We start from the raw sequence: 15,141 nt of genomic DNA on the forward strand, positions 1-15,141 counted from the left end.
TTACAGACCCAAGTCTGAGACCTGTAGGCTCTGACAAATACAAAGAAAACATATTAAAACAATAAAGAATGTATGTGCATGCTAAATAGTTTAGTGCAGGTTGCCCACTAACAGCATCCCCTGGCTCAGGAAGGTGCCAGTCCTTCAAATCCCATTGGATTTTCCCCAGAGGTTGCAAATTAATCTACACCTGGACAGTTCAGCTGTTTCTTTGTACATCTTGGACCTTTGGTCTCCAGTCTCTGGAACAGGTAATCAACAGACCAAGACTCTCTCCTGAGGGTGTGGCTTCCAAGACTGGGTTTTTGCATAACCAGAATTGGAAAATTTGCATTAATCTCTCCACAGGAAATCCACTTAACACCTATTGTCCCAAAAGTCACTGCATGTCTGGCACACTTCCAGTAGAGTCCTTTCAATTCCCAGGTCTGACATTCCTCACATCTCCCCCTTAGAGAGGTTACATACAGTCCCAACCCACACTAATATATGAATTAAATACAAAAAGGTCTTCCAAAGTGATTGTAGGAAATTGACACATCATGGGTATTTTCAGAACAGTGACAATAGAAGTGATGCCTTAATTAGCTCAGAATTCACAAGAGGCAGCCTGCTGTTTGCATCCTTACTAAATATGGAACTTCTCTTGTGCACTTTGGAGTTTAATTACATTTTCTGCAGTGGATTTCAACTCTCCATAGAGCAGAGTGAGGGCAAGACAATCTGAGTTTCATGTCTGTGAATATTTACTATTTTGGCTGTATAAGTGACATGTCCAGAGCTTGAGGAGGTAGGAGGAAGTGCCTCTTCATCTATGACATTTGTCAGAAGAAAAGAAATGTCTGTTAATTCTCAAAATGCATGCTGAGTGTGTAGGTTATCTCCATGCCAGTTGAAGATGAATCTCCACCATCACTGAGACAGAACTTCCAGGGGCTGAAGTAAGATTTTTGTGGACTAACTGAAGTAGGCAGAATCTACCTTGGGTTTCAGAGAGTCCATCACTGTAGAATTAGCCATATCAGAGGACTACAAAGTGAATACTTATGTCGTCATTAGATATTGATTAAACACTGAGGCTCTCTTTAAGTGGTGCTGCTTTTCTTTGAAGAAAAAATATTCATGTTGTCTAAATAAAATAACAAACTGTCTTGTCTTCCTCTGTTATTTCAGCTTTTATATAAATCAGATCTTCAGTGGATGAGGGGCATTGGCTGGTCCCCAATTGGTTCTCTGGATGACGAGAAGAATAAGAGAGCAACCCACATCCTGAGTGACCATACCTACCGGCAACACCCAGACACGATCAAATTTAATAGCCTGCTTGATTCTCTACCAATGGTTTTGGCAAAACACAATTCTGAAATTATGAACCAGGTGAGTTTTCTATTTATTTGCAATTAAAATTAAAACAGTATAGTTCTTCTTAATGCTGAAGTGTTCGTTTTTAAAGGAAAACAAGGAAGTTTACATTACAATACTACAGTCTATTCATAGAATGTCAGGGATTTATTTTCACTATAACTGAGTACTTTTGTTTTGTAGTTTGAGTTTCTAGCACATAGTAAAGAATATTTTAAAAATATATTTAATAATTGCTTATGTTTAAGTTCAGAAACATTGAAAAGTGGTTTAATAAGAGATTGGCTTTATGTATTTACATGTTAATTATTTTGCAACAACATAAAATAATGTAAAGAGCTAAACTATATATTTTGTTTTTAAGTGGGGGTGCAACTATATACGTATTTGTCATGATTGGGCAGACAACTGGCCAGTTATTCCTAGCAAACATATTTATAAAAATATCAGGTGAATTGTTACCCAGCAAGTTTCAAAATTCAATAGAACTTTGCTAATTTGCGTTTCTTTATCATCACAAAAGTACCTCCTGTCTCTCTGATTTAATGAAAGTTTATAGTGAATTGGCATATTAAAAAGTCTTACTTATATTTCCAAAATACCTAACAGGTTATTAGTCAGTAAATTATGAAGTATTAAATAATCGAAGCTGAACTATCATTGTCAAATGGAAAAATGCATTTGGTAATGTATAATGCTTGCTTTATTTACTGTGATTTAAACTAGATTAATCATCCTGAGAATCTTGTCTCATTGAAGTCAAGGGCAAAGTTCTCATTGATTTCAACAATGTCAAGTAGAATATCACTAAAAACTCTCACTGAAATCACAGAGTGGACTTGTGGAACAGGATACTAACCATAAGTGAAGGTCTAGTGACCTTTATTTGTTAATTAGTAAAATTCAGTAATTTGCAGTGGGTCTTCAGGTCAGTGCAGAGAAAACTTCTGTTGTTATTTTAGTTTTAGTTATAGTTGTTCTGAACTGCATGAAATTTTTAGGATTTATGATCTTGATTACACTTATTCAGTCAGAATTATATCTTACTCTGTTAATGACTTAGGTCTTCATGGTTTAGAACATCTTATTATATTTGCTGTTTGCTTTTCAGCGCTCATATACAGCAGCTTGGAATAAAGATAAAACTAGTATCCATGTGATGCCAGATACCCCTGATATTGTATTGGCGCAGCAGAACAAATTGAATTACAGTGAGGTAGGTGATGCCTTGCTTAAAAATTGAAAGGCAGCATGTGAGACTATTTAGATGACAATAAAGTGCATTATTTCTGAAATGTAATGAATATTTGTTATGATTTAAGAAACTGTACAGACTTGCAATGGAAGAGGACAAGAAGAAAGGCTATGACCTACGGGTAGATGCCATTCCAATCAGGACAGCTAAAGCCTCCCGAGATATTGCAAGTGAGGTAAGTAAACTCAGACCCTTCTCCTCACACTTTCAGAGGTCTCAAGTTCACAGTGAGCAGTTGGAGGCATGCTCCATCAACACAATTGTGTATCAAGCAAAACTCTTTCTGAACAATCAATAGGAGTACACCTGGAATAAAATCTTTTGTATTGTTCCTGTAGGCCTGTTCTTACTTTTATCTGTGGCAAGATTACATTCCTGGTGTCTGTTGTCTATTTGAGGATCTCTGTTTGATGGCTTGAGGGGAATGGCAAATGAAGTCATCTTTTCCACTTTTGAGTCTAACTACTATTTCTTATTTGATGATAATTTCTACTCAGTGTTTTAAGTGAATTAATCTCTTTGTTGCCGTGTAATCTGGCATGATTTGGAGGGCTGGGTGGCTGAGAGGATGCGGAGCTGGATGGGGCTGCTCTGATGCCTTTCCCTCTGGGGGAGGGCACTGGTGGCTAACCAGCTGGTCCTGTTCATGCACTGGCACTGGCTCAGCAGCCTGAGCTCACCCCCAGGTATCCTGATCTGCCTCCAGAAGCTAATTCTGGAGTTCTTCTGGCTGGGGCCACACTGGGAGGTTCTGAGTCTTCCCCTGGAGGAGGGCAGACAGGGTCTGCTCTGCCTCTTCAGTCAAATCTATGTACTCCACCTTCAGACTCTGCAGAAACTCCTTTATGGTGCAAGTAGTTTGGCGTGAAGTGCACTGGCACACGTCTTTTCCTATTGGCTCCAAGGGCTCCATTACAACAAGCAGCTTTTTACCTCCATCCAGTGAATCTTCCATGAGACCTCTCTGAGCTGCTGGTTTTCTACCAGGACCTCCTGCAGACCTGGAAGCTGATCTCTGTGACCAGTTCCCTGGTGGCCTCTGAGGGAAAAGATCTCCTCATGGAACCCCTGATAGACAACCCCCAGCTCAGTGTGCATGTGGCAGAGTCCCCCTTAGTATACCGGAGGTTGGTTCTGGCAGGTGCCACCAGGACTGGGGGATGGGATGGATCCCCTGGCACTCGGCCGGTGCATGGGGCTGTCCACCCTGCATGTCCCCTGGTGCATTCTCCGAGAGGTGAGGGCAGACTTACCTCTCAGCTTTCCTCAAGTGGGTCCTATGGTAGGGTACTCCCTGCCCACACCTCACCCTCTGGACTTCACCATAGGGTCCCTACCCTGCAAGCCCCCTGGCTGCCCCCTCTACACCACCCAAGCTGGCTGCAAAACCTGCCAACGGTCTGTTTCCAAAATGCACCTAGGAAACAGCTATATCCGCTCATGCTCTACTCCCTTCATTTCCTGACCATCGAGTCCCACCTTGACACAGTGGCAGGACCTCCTACCACCTATGGAGGCCGAGGAGCCCAATGGGCCAGTCTGTAGTCCATCCTGGTGCCACAGCCTGCCAGGGATATTGATTGGCAGCTCTTTCATGGGTGATGATGAAGTCCTCCAGGGAACTGCTGTGGGATTATAGATTATTTTCTTTAAAAATCCCCCTGAAACTAATTGAACTTTTTTTTAACCTACAGTACAAATACAAAGAAGGGTATCGCAAACAGCTTGGCCACCATGTGGGAGCCCGCAACATCCAGGATGATCCTAAGATGGTGTGGTCTATGCACGTAGCCAAGATCCAGAGTGACAGGGAATACAAGAAAGATTTTGAGAAATGGAAGACCAAGCATAATACTCCCGCGGATATGCTGGGAATTGTACTTGCCAAGAAATGTCAGGAACTGGTTAGTGAAGTTGATTATAGACATCCTCTGCACCAGTGGACATGTCTGCCAGACCAGAACGATGTTGTACATGCCAGGAAAACTTATGATCTTCAAAGTGATGTAAGTCCGACTTTTACTAGCTTTGTGAAAACTGAGGTGTTTTATTAAATATGTCTTTGCTGCCTTGTCACAAAACATATTTAAGGGCTGCATTTCTGAATTCTTTTATCCTCCAAGGACCTTTACTGCTGCATACTAGATTGGTGGGTTGTCACAGTTTCAGGTCAATTGCATGTGTATTCCCCCTCCATGGTCCAGCAAGGGGGCAGCCACTTTAGGCTTCTGGCTCCCAGCCATCACCTCTCTTGGCCAGAAATCTGCATCTCAGTCTTTCCTGACTGGGCCTTTCTGCCTACACTGTGATATTAGGCATGTGGCAGACACCACCAGCTTGGTCGACTTAAGTTATCATCTCTACCCCATGCACATCATACATCATTTGAAATACTTTTATGTTTACTTTAAGGTGAGGAATGATGTGGAGCTGTTAAGTGGTGTTGTTACCACAGAATAAACAGTGACACCATCAACATGTTAAAATGAAATGTTTTGAAATAGTTGCATTTTTTCTGTTATTTTATGACCCTATGCATTGTTTCAAGACAAAATTGGATTTCTTCACAACAACAACCTAAACAGTAAAACAAAATTTAACAATAATTTTTACAGGTGTAATTGAAATGTACTAGTGCTAGAGACATTTCCACTCAACATCATTATTATCCTCTTGTTCATTAGTATGATCTCTGTTGAGAGTGTGTGGGTTACCATAGTTTCACTGCCTTGGCATGGACACAGTTCTGTGCAGGGAAGTTTATTCTGATTACAGACACAGTTGATTGTTCAGTGACCACTACTGGCATGTGCACAGATAAGGTCTTGTAGAAGCTCAGATGCCACTGGATTCTTGAACAATATAGGAAGTAGTTGATCATTCTCATTTTTCCATCCATGTTGCAATGGTGATCCAATATCTGGTTTACCTATATGCAAAGGCATCCAAATCTTAGTTTGACATGCTCTTCAAAACTTTCCTCCCATAGTGGCTAGACTGAGGTGCAAACAGATCAAGTCTCTGTGGGTGTCCTTTTCTGTCTTTCTTTCTCTGGTCATATCACACTGCTACCAACCTCCTTGCTGCAGAAATTGTGACTTGTCCATCGTTCTGTCTCAATCTGGCAAGAATCTGTCTCAGTCTGAAACAGGAAGGTCCCTTTGTTTTGACAACACTGAACATGGATATTTCCAAATACCAAATAGCAGCGACAGAGAGTCCAAGCCTCTTAATGCATGTATAGCAGGTAGTACGTTGCAGAAGTCAGGAATGAGTGTGTCACAGATTGCATGAATGGATATGAAGTGACACTTGTCAGTTGTGCTGGCAATGCTGCCTCTTTCAAGCCACATGTTATGTACTTGTTCCATTTTTGGAATGTATTGAACAGCAAGGTACCCAAAAGCCATATTTGCACATACAACATGCAGAAGCATCCTTGTGTCTGTTTCCTCTTGAGAACTATACTAGCCTTGGGTTTCCTCAACACCTCTGCTGATGATAGACTGTTTTCTTCACTATTGGAAAAGCCTCTAGCAAGAAGGAGTGTTTGTGTTGGATGTGCTTCTAGACTCTCAAGTGTATTCCAGAGAGGAATTTTATAAGTGATAGCTTGTCAGATGCTTTGTTTAGAAAAAAATTTCATGGAGGCACGGGGTGTCCACCAGTCATCTCATTCTCCTTCAGGTGACAGTACATTTATATATTTCACTGTAGTGCACTTGAGTTGGAGATTTTTGCCAGCAGTATCTCTAGGCGTTGCATGCGCCCCTGTTCTCCTTGTGCTTTCAGGTGAGGGCATACAAGGGGTGTGTTCACTGCCTCCTTCTCAATTCCTTCTCACCACCTGTGGCAGAAATTGGATCTCCCTGTAGCTTTAGCTTTGGTCAGTCATCTTGCTTATACTTTTCTATATATAGCTTTTATAATTATAGAATACAGTGCAGTATAGTATAAAATAGTGTAGTTATTTTAGCTACAATTTTATTAGTACCTGTAGGATTTACTATGAGGAAAAAAAGCCCAGATTTTAAACAAATGTGCCACATGCAGCACTGTTATCCCTGTCACGGATAGGTACAAGAGTTGTTTGATTTGTGTGGGTGAGGGATGTGTGAGGGACATATGTCCTATTTGTACCTCCTTTCCTACCTGCACTAAGGAGCAGAGAAACTGTTGTCTTAATGATGCAACCTTTGCATGAGCAGAGTCTCAGTGGTGACCAAGGGGACCCTGGATCAACTTGGAGTGCTCCTTCAGCTTCTTCTGACTGCAGACGTAAGTCTGGGAGCAAACATCTTGCTTCCCCTTCTCTGTGTGGATCGAAGCATTCTAAACATTCATACTTTGACAAGTCCTCTAAGTCTTGGTCTTCTCCCAGACAATCATCTGGTAGGTCCTGTGGTACTGGTTCAAAGCCTCACAGATCAAAGTGCTTACTGGTCATGTCAGAGGTAGCACTCTTGCCTTCAGCTCAATGGTGCTGTGGAGACCAACGAATTCACCCATGCTAGGTCCTTCTCAGTGTTCTTCAGCTCCACTGGATCCTCTGGCACCATCTGCATGGATATAATCAGCTGAGGTACCTTCTACTCTTCAGGCTTTCCTAGCAGCAAGGGACCTTCTTTGTTTTTTGCTGCCTGACTCTCCTCTATTTCAGCTAGTTTCAGTATCTCCTCAACTGATAATGACTACACATCCGACACCGATTACACAGTTGACCTCGCTGATGCACCTGGCACTGACATCTCGCTTGGAATCGATGATGCAGCCAGCACTGACAATGCAACCAGAACTGATGTTGCAGTCAGCTCTGCTGATGCATTTGGAACCAATGACACACACAATATTTATGCCAGCATCAGCTTTTCGGCCACTCTAACCTGTGTCTTCTACTGACCCTTGTGTGTCTTCCATATCTAGACCACTGAGAACATCTGTGGGAACAGCTCCCCCCTACCCAGTGTTGCCTTCTTCAGGCTCTGAAGAGGAAGAAGTTGTCTCTCCTCTGAGATCCTTCAAATCTTTTTATAGATCTTTTCACTGCCAGATCAAAGGATCAAGACTGGTTCCCAGGCAGGAAAATTCCAGCTTGGGGTCCCTCATCATAGATGGCTTAGTCCATACATTACCCTCCATGGTAATATTGGTCTTGGACTTCCCCAAAAGACTCTATAGCAGTGGTGGGCAACCTGCAGCCCGCGGGCCACAAGCAGCCCATCAGAGTAATCTGCTGGCGGGCCACCAGATCGTTTGTTTATATTTGCACGGCCGCCCACAGCTCCCAGTATACGTTCAAATGATATACCATGTGGGTGTGTGTGGAGGAGGACCATTACCACATGCCTATATGCCCAACAAGACAGATTGCTTAAAAAGGCCAGCTCCTGCACTTTGTTTTCTCTCCAAGGGCTCTGACCTGTGTATTGCCTACAGTTATAAGCTACCACACAGCTCCTTCCAAGCAAGCACATTTGCTCATGAAGTAAGAGAATTACAAAGAAAACAAAATTAAAATAATAAAAGAACATCTATGTATGCTAAACACTTACCATAGTGAACCCCTAAAGCCAGCTCAGGGGTCTGGTAGATGCCAGTCCTTCAAAACCCACAACTGGGTTTTCTTCAGGGTTACAAATTAATCTCCACATTATGTCCATAATCGGAACTCAGGCTGGGCAGTTCAGCTGTTTCTTTGTGCAGCTTGGATCTTTGATCTCTAGTCTCCAGAACAGGTAATCAACAGACCAACCGCCATTCCCCCACACCAGTCCTCAGGGTGCAGCTTCAAGTTGCATAACTAAAGTTGGAAAATTTGCCTTAACCTCTCCACCGGAAATCCACTTAACATCTATTGTTCCGAAAGTCGCTGCACATCTGGCACATTTTCAATACAGTCCTTTGTATTCCCAGGTCTGACATTCCTCACATCTCCCCTATAGAGAGGTTACATACAATCCTGACCCACACTAACACATACATTAAATCCAAAAGGTCTTCCAAGGTGATTGTAGGAAATTGACACATCGTAGGTATTTTCAGAACAGTGACAATAGAAGTGATGCCTTAATTAGCTCACAATTAGCAACAGGCAGCTTTCTGTTTGCAGCCTTACTAAGTATGGATATTCTCTTGTGCACTTTGGAGTTAAGTTACTTTTTCTGCAGTGGATTTCAACTCTCCACAGAGCAGAGTGAGGGAAGACAATCTTTACTATTTTTAATAGTAAATATTGTCTTTATTTTTAATATTTACTATTAAATATTAAAATGAATATTTACTATATTTTACTATTTAATATTTTTAATATTTACTATTTTGTCTGTTTAAGTGACATGTCCAGAGCTTGAGGGGGTAGGAAGTGCCTATTTACTGGTGACATTTCGTGGAAGAAAAGAAATGGCTGTTAATTCCCAAAATGCAAAATAGATGACTCTCCACCCTGAGACAGAATTTCCAGGGGGTGCATTAAGATTTTTGTGTAGTAACTGAAGTATGTAGAATCCACCTTGGATTTCAGAGTGTCAGTGTTGAACTAGCCTGTGACAGGGCTGCAAGATGAATACCTCTGTCATCATCTGATATTGATTAAACATTGAGACTCTTTAAGTGGTGCTGCTTTTCTTTGAAGAAAAAATATTCATGTTCTCTAAATAGTGAACTGTCTTACCTTCATCTGTTGTTTCAGCTTTTATATAAGTCAGATCTTCAGTGGATGAGAGGCATTGGCTGGTCCCCAGTTGGCTCTCTGGATGATGAGAAGAATAAGAGAGCATCTCACATCCTGAGTGACCATATCTACCGGCAACACCCAGACACGATCAAATTTACTAGTCTGCTTGATTCTCTACCAATGGTTCTGGCAAAGCAGAATTCTGAGATTATGAACCAGGTAGTTTTCTACTTATTTGCAATTAGAATTAAAATGATATAATTTTTCTGGATTCTAATGATTTGCTTTTTGGTTTCTAAGGAAAATAAAGACATTTGCATTACAATATTACAGTCTTTTTTAATTAAATGTCAAGGGTTTATTTCCATTATAACTGAGTACTTTTGTATTTTAAGTTTCTAGCACATAGCTAAAGTATATTTTAAAGGTATATTTTGTAGCTGTATATGTATAAAATCACAAGCATCTGAAAGTAATTTACCAGGATTTGGTAGTATGTTTTTACATGTTATTTATGGTGTTATAAAATAATTCCTCAGTGTAAAGAGCTAAATGATGTATTTCCTTTTCAATTATTCTGCAAGCAAGTGGCCAGTTATATCTAAGAAAGATATTCATACGCATCTCAGGTGAATTGTTACCCAAAAACCGTATCATGATTTAATATATCTTCGCTAATTTGTATTTCTTTTTCTTCACAAAACATAATCCCCATAATGTCACCTCCGATCTCTCTGATCTAATGGCAGATGTAGTAAATTGCCATATTAGTAAAACTTAAATACACATCCAAAATTACCGGTACTTAGATTATTTGTCAGAAAATTATGAAATATTAAATCATTCATAGTTCATCTTTATTGTCAAAGATAATTGAAAAATTGCATTTGGTGATGTCTAGAACTTGCTTAATTTACTGTGATTTAAACTACATTAGTCATTCTGGGTGAAATTTTGGCCCATCAAAGTCAATTGCAAGATTCCCTTTGACTTCAAGAGAGCCAGGATTTCACCTGTCTAGTAGTATGTTCTTCAGAAATATCACCAAAATCACTGAGTGGACTTCAGAAGCAAGATACTATGCAACAGACTATAACAGTGTTTAAAAGAGAACTGGATAAATTCATGGTGGTTAAGTCCATTAGTGGCTATTAGCCAGGATAGGTAAAGAATGGTGTCCCTAGCCTCTGTATGAGATGGATGGCAGGAAAAATATCACTTGATCATTGCCTGTTAGGTCCACTACCTCTGGGGAACCTGGCATTGGCCACTGTCGGTAGACAGGATACTGGGCTTGATGAACATTTGGTCTGACCTGGTATGGCCGTTCTTGTGTTCTTAACATGAGTGAGGGTCTCAGTATCTGACATTTATTCATTAATAAGTAAAATACTGAAATTTGCAATAGGTCTCCAGGTCAGTGCAAACAAGAGAACTTTTATTGTTGTTTTAGTTTTAGTTACAGTTGTTCTGGACTACATGAAACTCTTAGGATTACTCATTTAGATCACACATATTCAGTCAGAATTATATTTTATCATTTTAATAATTGAGGTTTTCATGATTCCAACATCTTAGTATATTTGCTGTTTGCTTTTCAGCGCTCATATACAGCAGCTTGGAATAAAGACAAAACTAGTATCCACGTGATGCCAGATACCCCTGATATTGTATTGGCGCAGCAGAACAAATTGAATTACAGTGAGGTAGGTGATGCCTTGCTTAAAAATTGAAAGGCAGCATGTGAGACTATTTAGATGAAAATAAAGTGCATTACTTCTGAAATGTAATGAATATTTGTTATGATTTAAGAAACTGTACAGACTTGCAATGGAAGAGGACAAGAAGAAAGGCTATGACCTACGGGTAGATGCCATTCCAATCAGGACAGCTAAAGCCTCCCGAGATATTGCAAGTGAGGTGAGTAAACTTGGACCCTTCTCCTCTCAGTTTCAAGGTCTCAACATTGTAATGAGAAGTTAAGGGCATGTTTCATCAACACAATCATGTATCCAGCAACACACTTTCCAAACAATAAATAGAAGTGCAACTGGAATCAAATCTTCTGTATAGGCCTGTTCTTACTTTATCTGTGGCAATGATCCACTCCCAATATGTGTTGTCAATTAGAGGATCTCTGCCTGATGGTTTGAGGGGTGTGACAAATGGTCATCTTGTCCAGTTTTAATTCTAACTAATGTCTCTTATTTTATAATTGCTACTCAATGGTTTTAGCTAAATTAATCTTTTTCTTGCAGTGTAACCTACCGTTGATGCCAGTCAGACCTTTTCCAGTAACATACCCACTTAATTGAAATTGGTATTTGAAAACAAATGTGTTTGGCCTTTTAATGATTAGACTTCATGCAAAGGCATTACCCTCTTGGACTGGAATATAGGCCAAATGCTAGTAGAAAATATCAGATGTTTATGATCATAATCCAGTGGCTTATCTGCAGTAAAAGGGAAAACTTTTTTTCTTGGAGACTGTCAAGCTAAATTAATATTGTAATGTTGAAGGTCTATTTTCTATTTTGATTCTTAGCAACCAAATTCAGTATCAGTTTAACAATGTGTTCTACTACATTTGCTAGGCATATTTTATTTTATCTGTTATATTTTATGATTTTCTTGCTGTTTCTGCAAGTGCTTTGTGTTTAAGACCATTATAACCAGGTAGACACTGTCAGCTGAGTAAACAACTGATGGGCACTTCATAGAGAGAAACTGAATTCTGACCTCTGGGGAGCCAGACCAAGGAATAAGAAATAGCTTGGCTACAATGTCTCAGGCAGAGGAAGCTGTAGTTTTCCTCTCCATACATTCCAATGGCATATAGGCAACCAGACCTAGCCACAAAGACATCTTCTTATTTACATGTTTAAGGAACTCTTGTGTCCAAACCTCTTTTTATGCAGAGAGCCGTATGATTGCTTTAGCACTCAGATTCCACACTCTGTGAACAGAACATTTCACATAAAAGCCTCTACAGTCTCCGTTTATGAAGAAGTCCTCCAGGGAGTTGCTCTAGGATTATAGGTTGTTTTCTTAACAAATCCCCCTGAAACTAATTGAACTTTTTTTAAACCTACAGTACAAATACAAAGAAGGGTATCGCAAACAGCTAGGCCACCATGTGGGAGCCCGCAACATCCAGGATGATCCTAAGATGGTATGGTCTATGCATGTAGCCAAGATCCAGAGTGACAGGGAATACAAGAAAGATTTTGAGAAATGGAAGACCAAGCATAATACTCCCGTGGATATGCTGGGAATTGTACTTGCCAAGAAATGTCAGGAACTGGTTAGTGAAGTTGATTATAGACATCCTCTGCACCAGTGGACATGTCTGCCAGACCAGAACGATGTTGTACATGCCAGGAAAACCTATGATCTTCAGAGTGATGTAAGTCCAACTTTTACTAGCTCTGTGACAACTCAAGTGTTTTATTAGTTAAGTTTTTTCATCCTATGTAAAAAATGTATTTAAAAGCCTCCATTTCTGAGCTCTTTTTCCTGCAAGGACCTTTGCTGCAACATACGGGATAGGTGGGTATTTTCTGAATGCTGCCAGTACCATTCCACAGGTTAATTAGTTCATGGTTTGCGGCATGTAGCCTTCCTTTTGCATCCTAAGTACTGATCTCCTCTTGTGCACTATGGAGTTAGATTTTCTGCAGTGGATTTGAACTCTCAGTAGGTCAGGGAGGGGGTAAAAGCATCTGAGTTTCATGTTTGTAAATATACACTGTTTTGTTTGTAAAAGTGACATGTCCAGAGCTTGAGGTCCTTCTTATCTCTGATATCTGAGAGAGGAAAAGAAATGTCTGTAATTACCAAAATTCACCTTGAGTGTCTGGGTTATCTCCATGCCAGTTTTAGGTTAATCTCCACCCTGACTGAAACAGAACTTCTAGTAGGTGGAGCAAGATTTTTGTCGGGTAGCGGTGTAGGCAGAATTCAGAATCTGTCAGTATTGAACTAGCCCTGTCAGAGGGCTGTGAGGTAATGACCTCTGTCATTATATGATATTGATTAAACAGTGAGAATCTCCTTAATTGGTGCTGCTTTACATTGGAGAAAAAAAATGTTCATGTTGTCTAGCTAAAATAGTAAACTTCCTTGCCTTCCTCTTTAATTCCAGGTTGTATATAAGTCAGATCTTCAGTGGATGAGAGGCATTGGCTGGTCCCCAGTTGGCTCTCTGGATGATGAGAAGAATAAGAGAGCAGCCCACATCCTGAGTGACCATATCTACCGGCAACACCCAGACACAATCAAATTTAATAGCCTGCTTGATTCTTTACCAATGGTCCTGGCAAAGCACAATTCTGAAATTATGAACCAAGTGAGTTTTCTATTTATTTGCAACTAGAATTAAAATAATATCGTTTTTCCTGATACTAATGTTTTGTTTTTTGGTTTTTATGCATAATAAAGACATTTGCATTACAATACTAGAGCCTTTTCATTGAATGTCAAGGATTTATTTCCATTATACTGGAGTAGTTTTGTTTTGTATTTTGAGTGTCTAGCACATAGCAAAAGTATATTTTTAAAATATATATTTAATAATTGCTTATGTTTATAATCAGAAACATGAAAAAGATTTTACCAAGAGTTTGATTGTATGTTTTGAGATTTTTTTTGTTATAAAATAATTTCTCAGTGTAAAGAACTAGGCTGTTTATTTCTTTTTCAAGTATTTATCGTGATTGTGAAGAAAACTGGCCAGTTATACCTAAGAAAGATACTCATCTATATCTCATGTGAATTGTTTCCCCAAAACATCTCATTATTGTATAGCTCTTTGCTAATTTGCATTTTTTGATCTTCAAAAAACATAGTATCCATACCCTTACCTCTAATCCCTCTGATCTAGTGGCAGAGGTTGTAGTGAATTGCCGTATTAGTAAGACTTAATTATACTCCCAAAATATCTAATCCATTATTTGCCAGAAAATTATGAAGTATTAAATAGTTGAAGCTGAACCATCATTGACAAAGATAATGGAAAAATTGCATTCGGTGATGTGCAACACTTGCTGTATTTGCTGTAATTCAAACTTGATTAACCATGTGGGGTGATATCTTTGTCCCTTTGAAGAAAAATTCCAATTGACTAGAGTAGAGCCAGAATTTAACCTGTGGAATGACACGTCACTCAAAAATCCTACTGAAATCATTGTGCGGTCTGGTGTAGCAAGGTACTATTCAATGTGAATGAGAGTATCAGTAGATGACCTTTATTAATTAATTACTAAAATTCTGTAACTTGCAATGGGTCTCCAGGTCAGTGCAAAGAAGAGAATTTCTGTTGTTATTTTAGTTTTAGTTACAGTTGTTCTGGACTGCATGAAGTTTTTAGGATTTATGATCTTGATTGAGTCAGAATTATATCTTACCCTATTAATGACTTAGGTTTTCATGATTTGGAACATCTTATATATTTACTGTTTGCTTTTCAGCGCTCATATACAGCAGCTTGGAATAAAGATAAAACTAGTATCCATGTGATGCCAGATACCCCTGATATTGTATTGGCGCAGCAGAACAAATTGAATTACAGTGAGGTAGGTGATGCCTTGCTTAAAAATTGAAAGGCAGCATGTGAGACTATTTAGATGAAAATAAAGTGCATTATTTCTGAAATGTAATGAATATTTGTTATGATTTAAGAAACTGTACAGACTTGCAATGGAAGAGGACAAGAAGAAAGGCTATGACCTACGGGTAGATGCCATTCCAATCAGGACAGCTAAAGCCTCCCGAGATATTGCAAGTGAGGTTAGTAAACTCAGACCCTTCTCCTCACACTTTCAGAGGTCTCAAGTTCACAGTGAGCAGTTAG

General features: G+C 39.6%; 1 protein-coding gene across 50 annotated transcripts in view; it reads left to right on the forward strand.

Annotated features, from left to right (window-relative positions):
- The window catches only part of NEB (nebulin), a 193,599-nt gene that overhangs the window by 74,357 nt on the left and 104,101 nt on the right, over positions 1-15,141 (forward strand). For 40 of the 50 annotated variants that reach the window (XM_050969087.1, XM_050969101.1, XM_050969094.1 and 37 more), the window contains 11 exons: positions 1,174-1,377; positions 2,474-2,578; positions 2,685-2,792; positions 4,312-4,623; positions 9,306-9,509; positions 10,892-10,996; positions 11,103-11,210; positions 12,385-12,696; positions 13,435-13,638; positions 14,759-14,863; positions 14,970-15,077. In XM_050969087.1, the coding sequence (XP_050825044.1) occupies positions 1,174-1,377; positions 2,474-2,578; positions 2,685-2,792; positions 4,312-4,623; positions 9,306-9,509; positions 10,892-10,996; positions 11,103-11,210; positions 12,385-12,696; positions 13,435-13,638; positions 14,759-14,863; positions 14,970-15,077 (1,875 nt within the window). The remainder of the gene's footprint in view (positions 1-1,173; positions 1,378-2,473; positions 2,579-2,684; positions 2,793-4,311; positions 4,624-9,305; positions 9,510-10,891; positions 10,997-11,102; positions 11,211-12,384; positions 12,697-13,434; positions 13,639-14,758; positions 14,864-14,969; positions 15,078-15,141) is intronic. The other 10 variants (XM_050969117.1, XM_050969138.1, XM_050969134.1 and 7 more) reach the window with 8 other exon arrangements.

This window comes from Gopherus flavomarginatus, chromosome 10, assembly GCF_025201925.1.
Source record: "Gopherus flavomarginatus isolate rGopFla2 chromosome 10, rGopFla2.mat.asm, whole genome shotgun sequence".
Classification (NCBI taxonomy): Eukaryota; Metazoa; Chordata; order Testudines; family Testudinidae; genus Gopherus; species Gopherus flavomarginatus.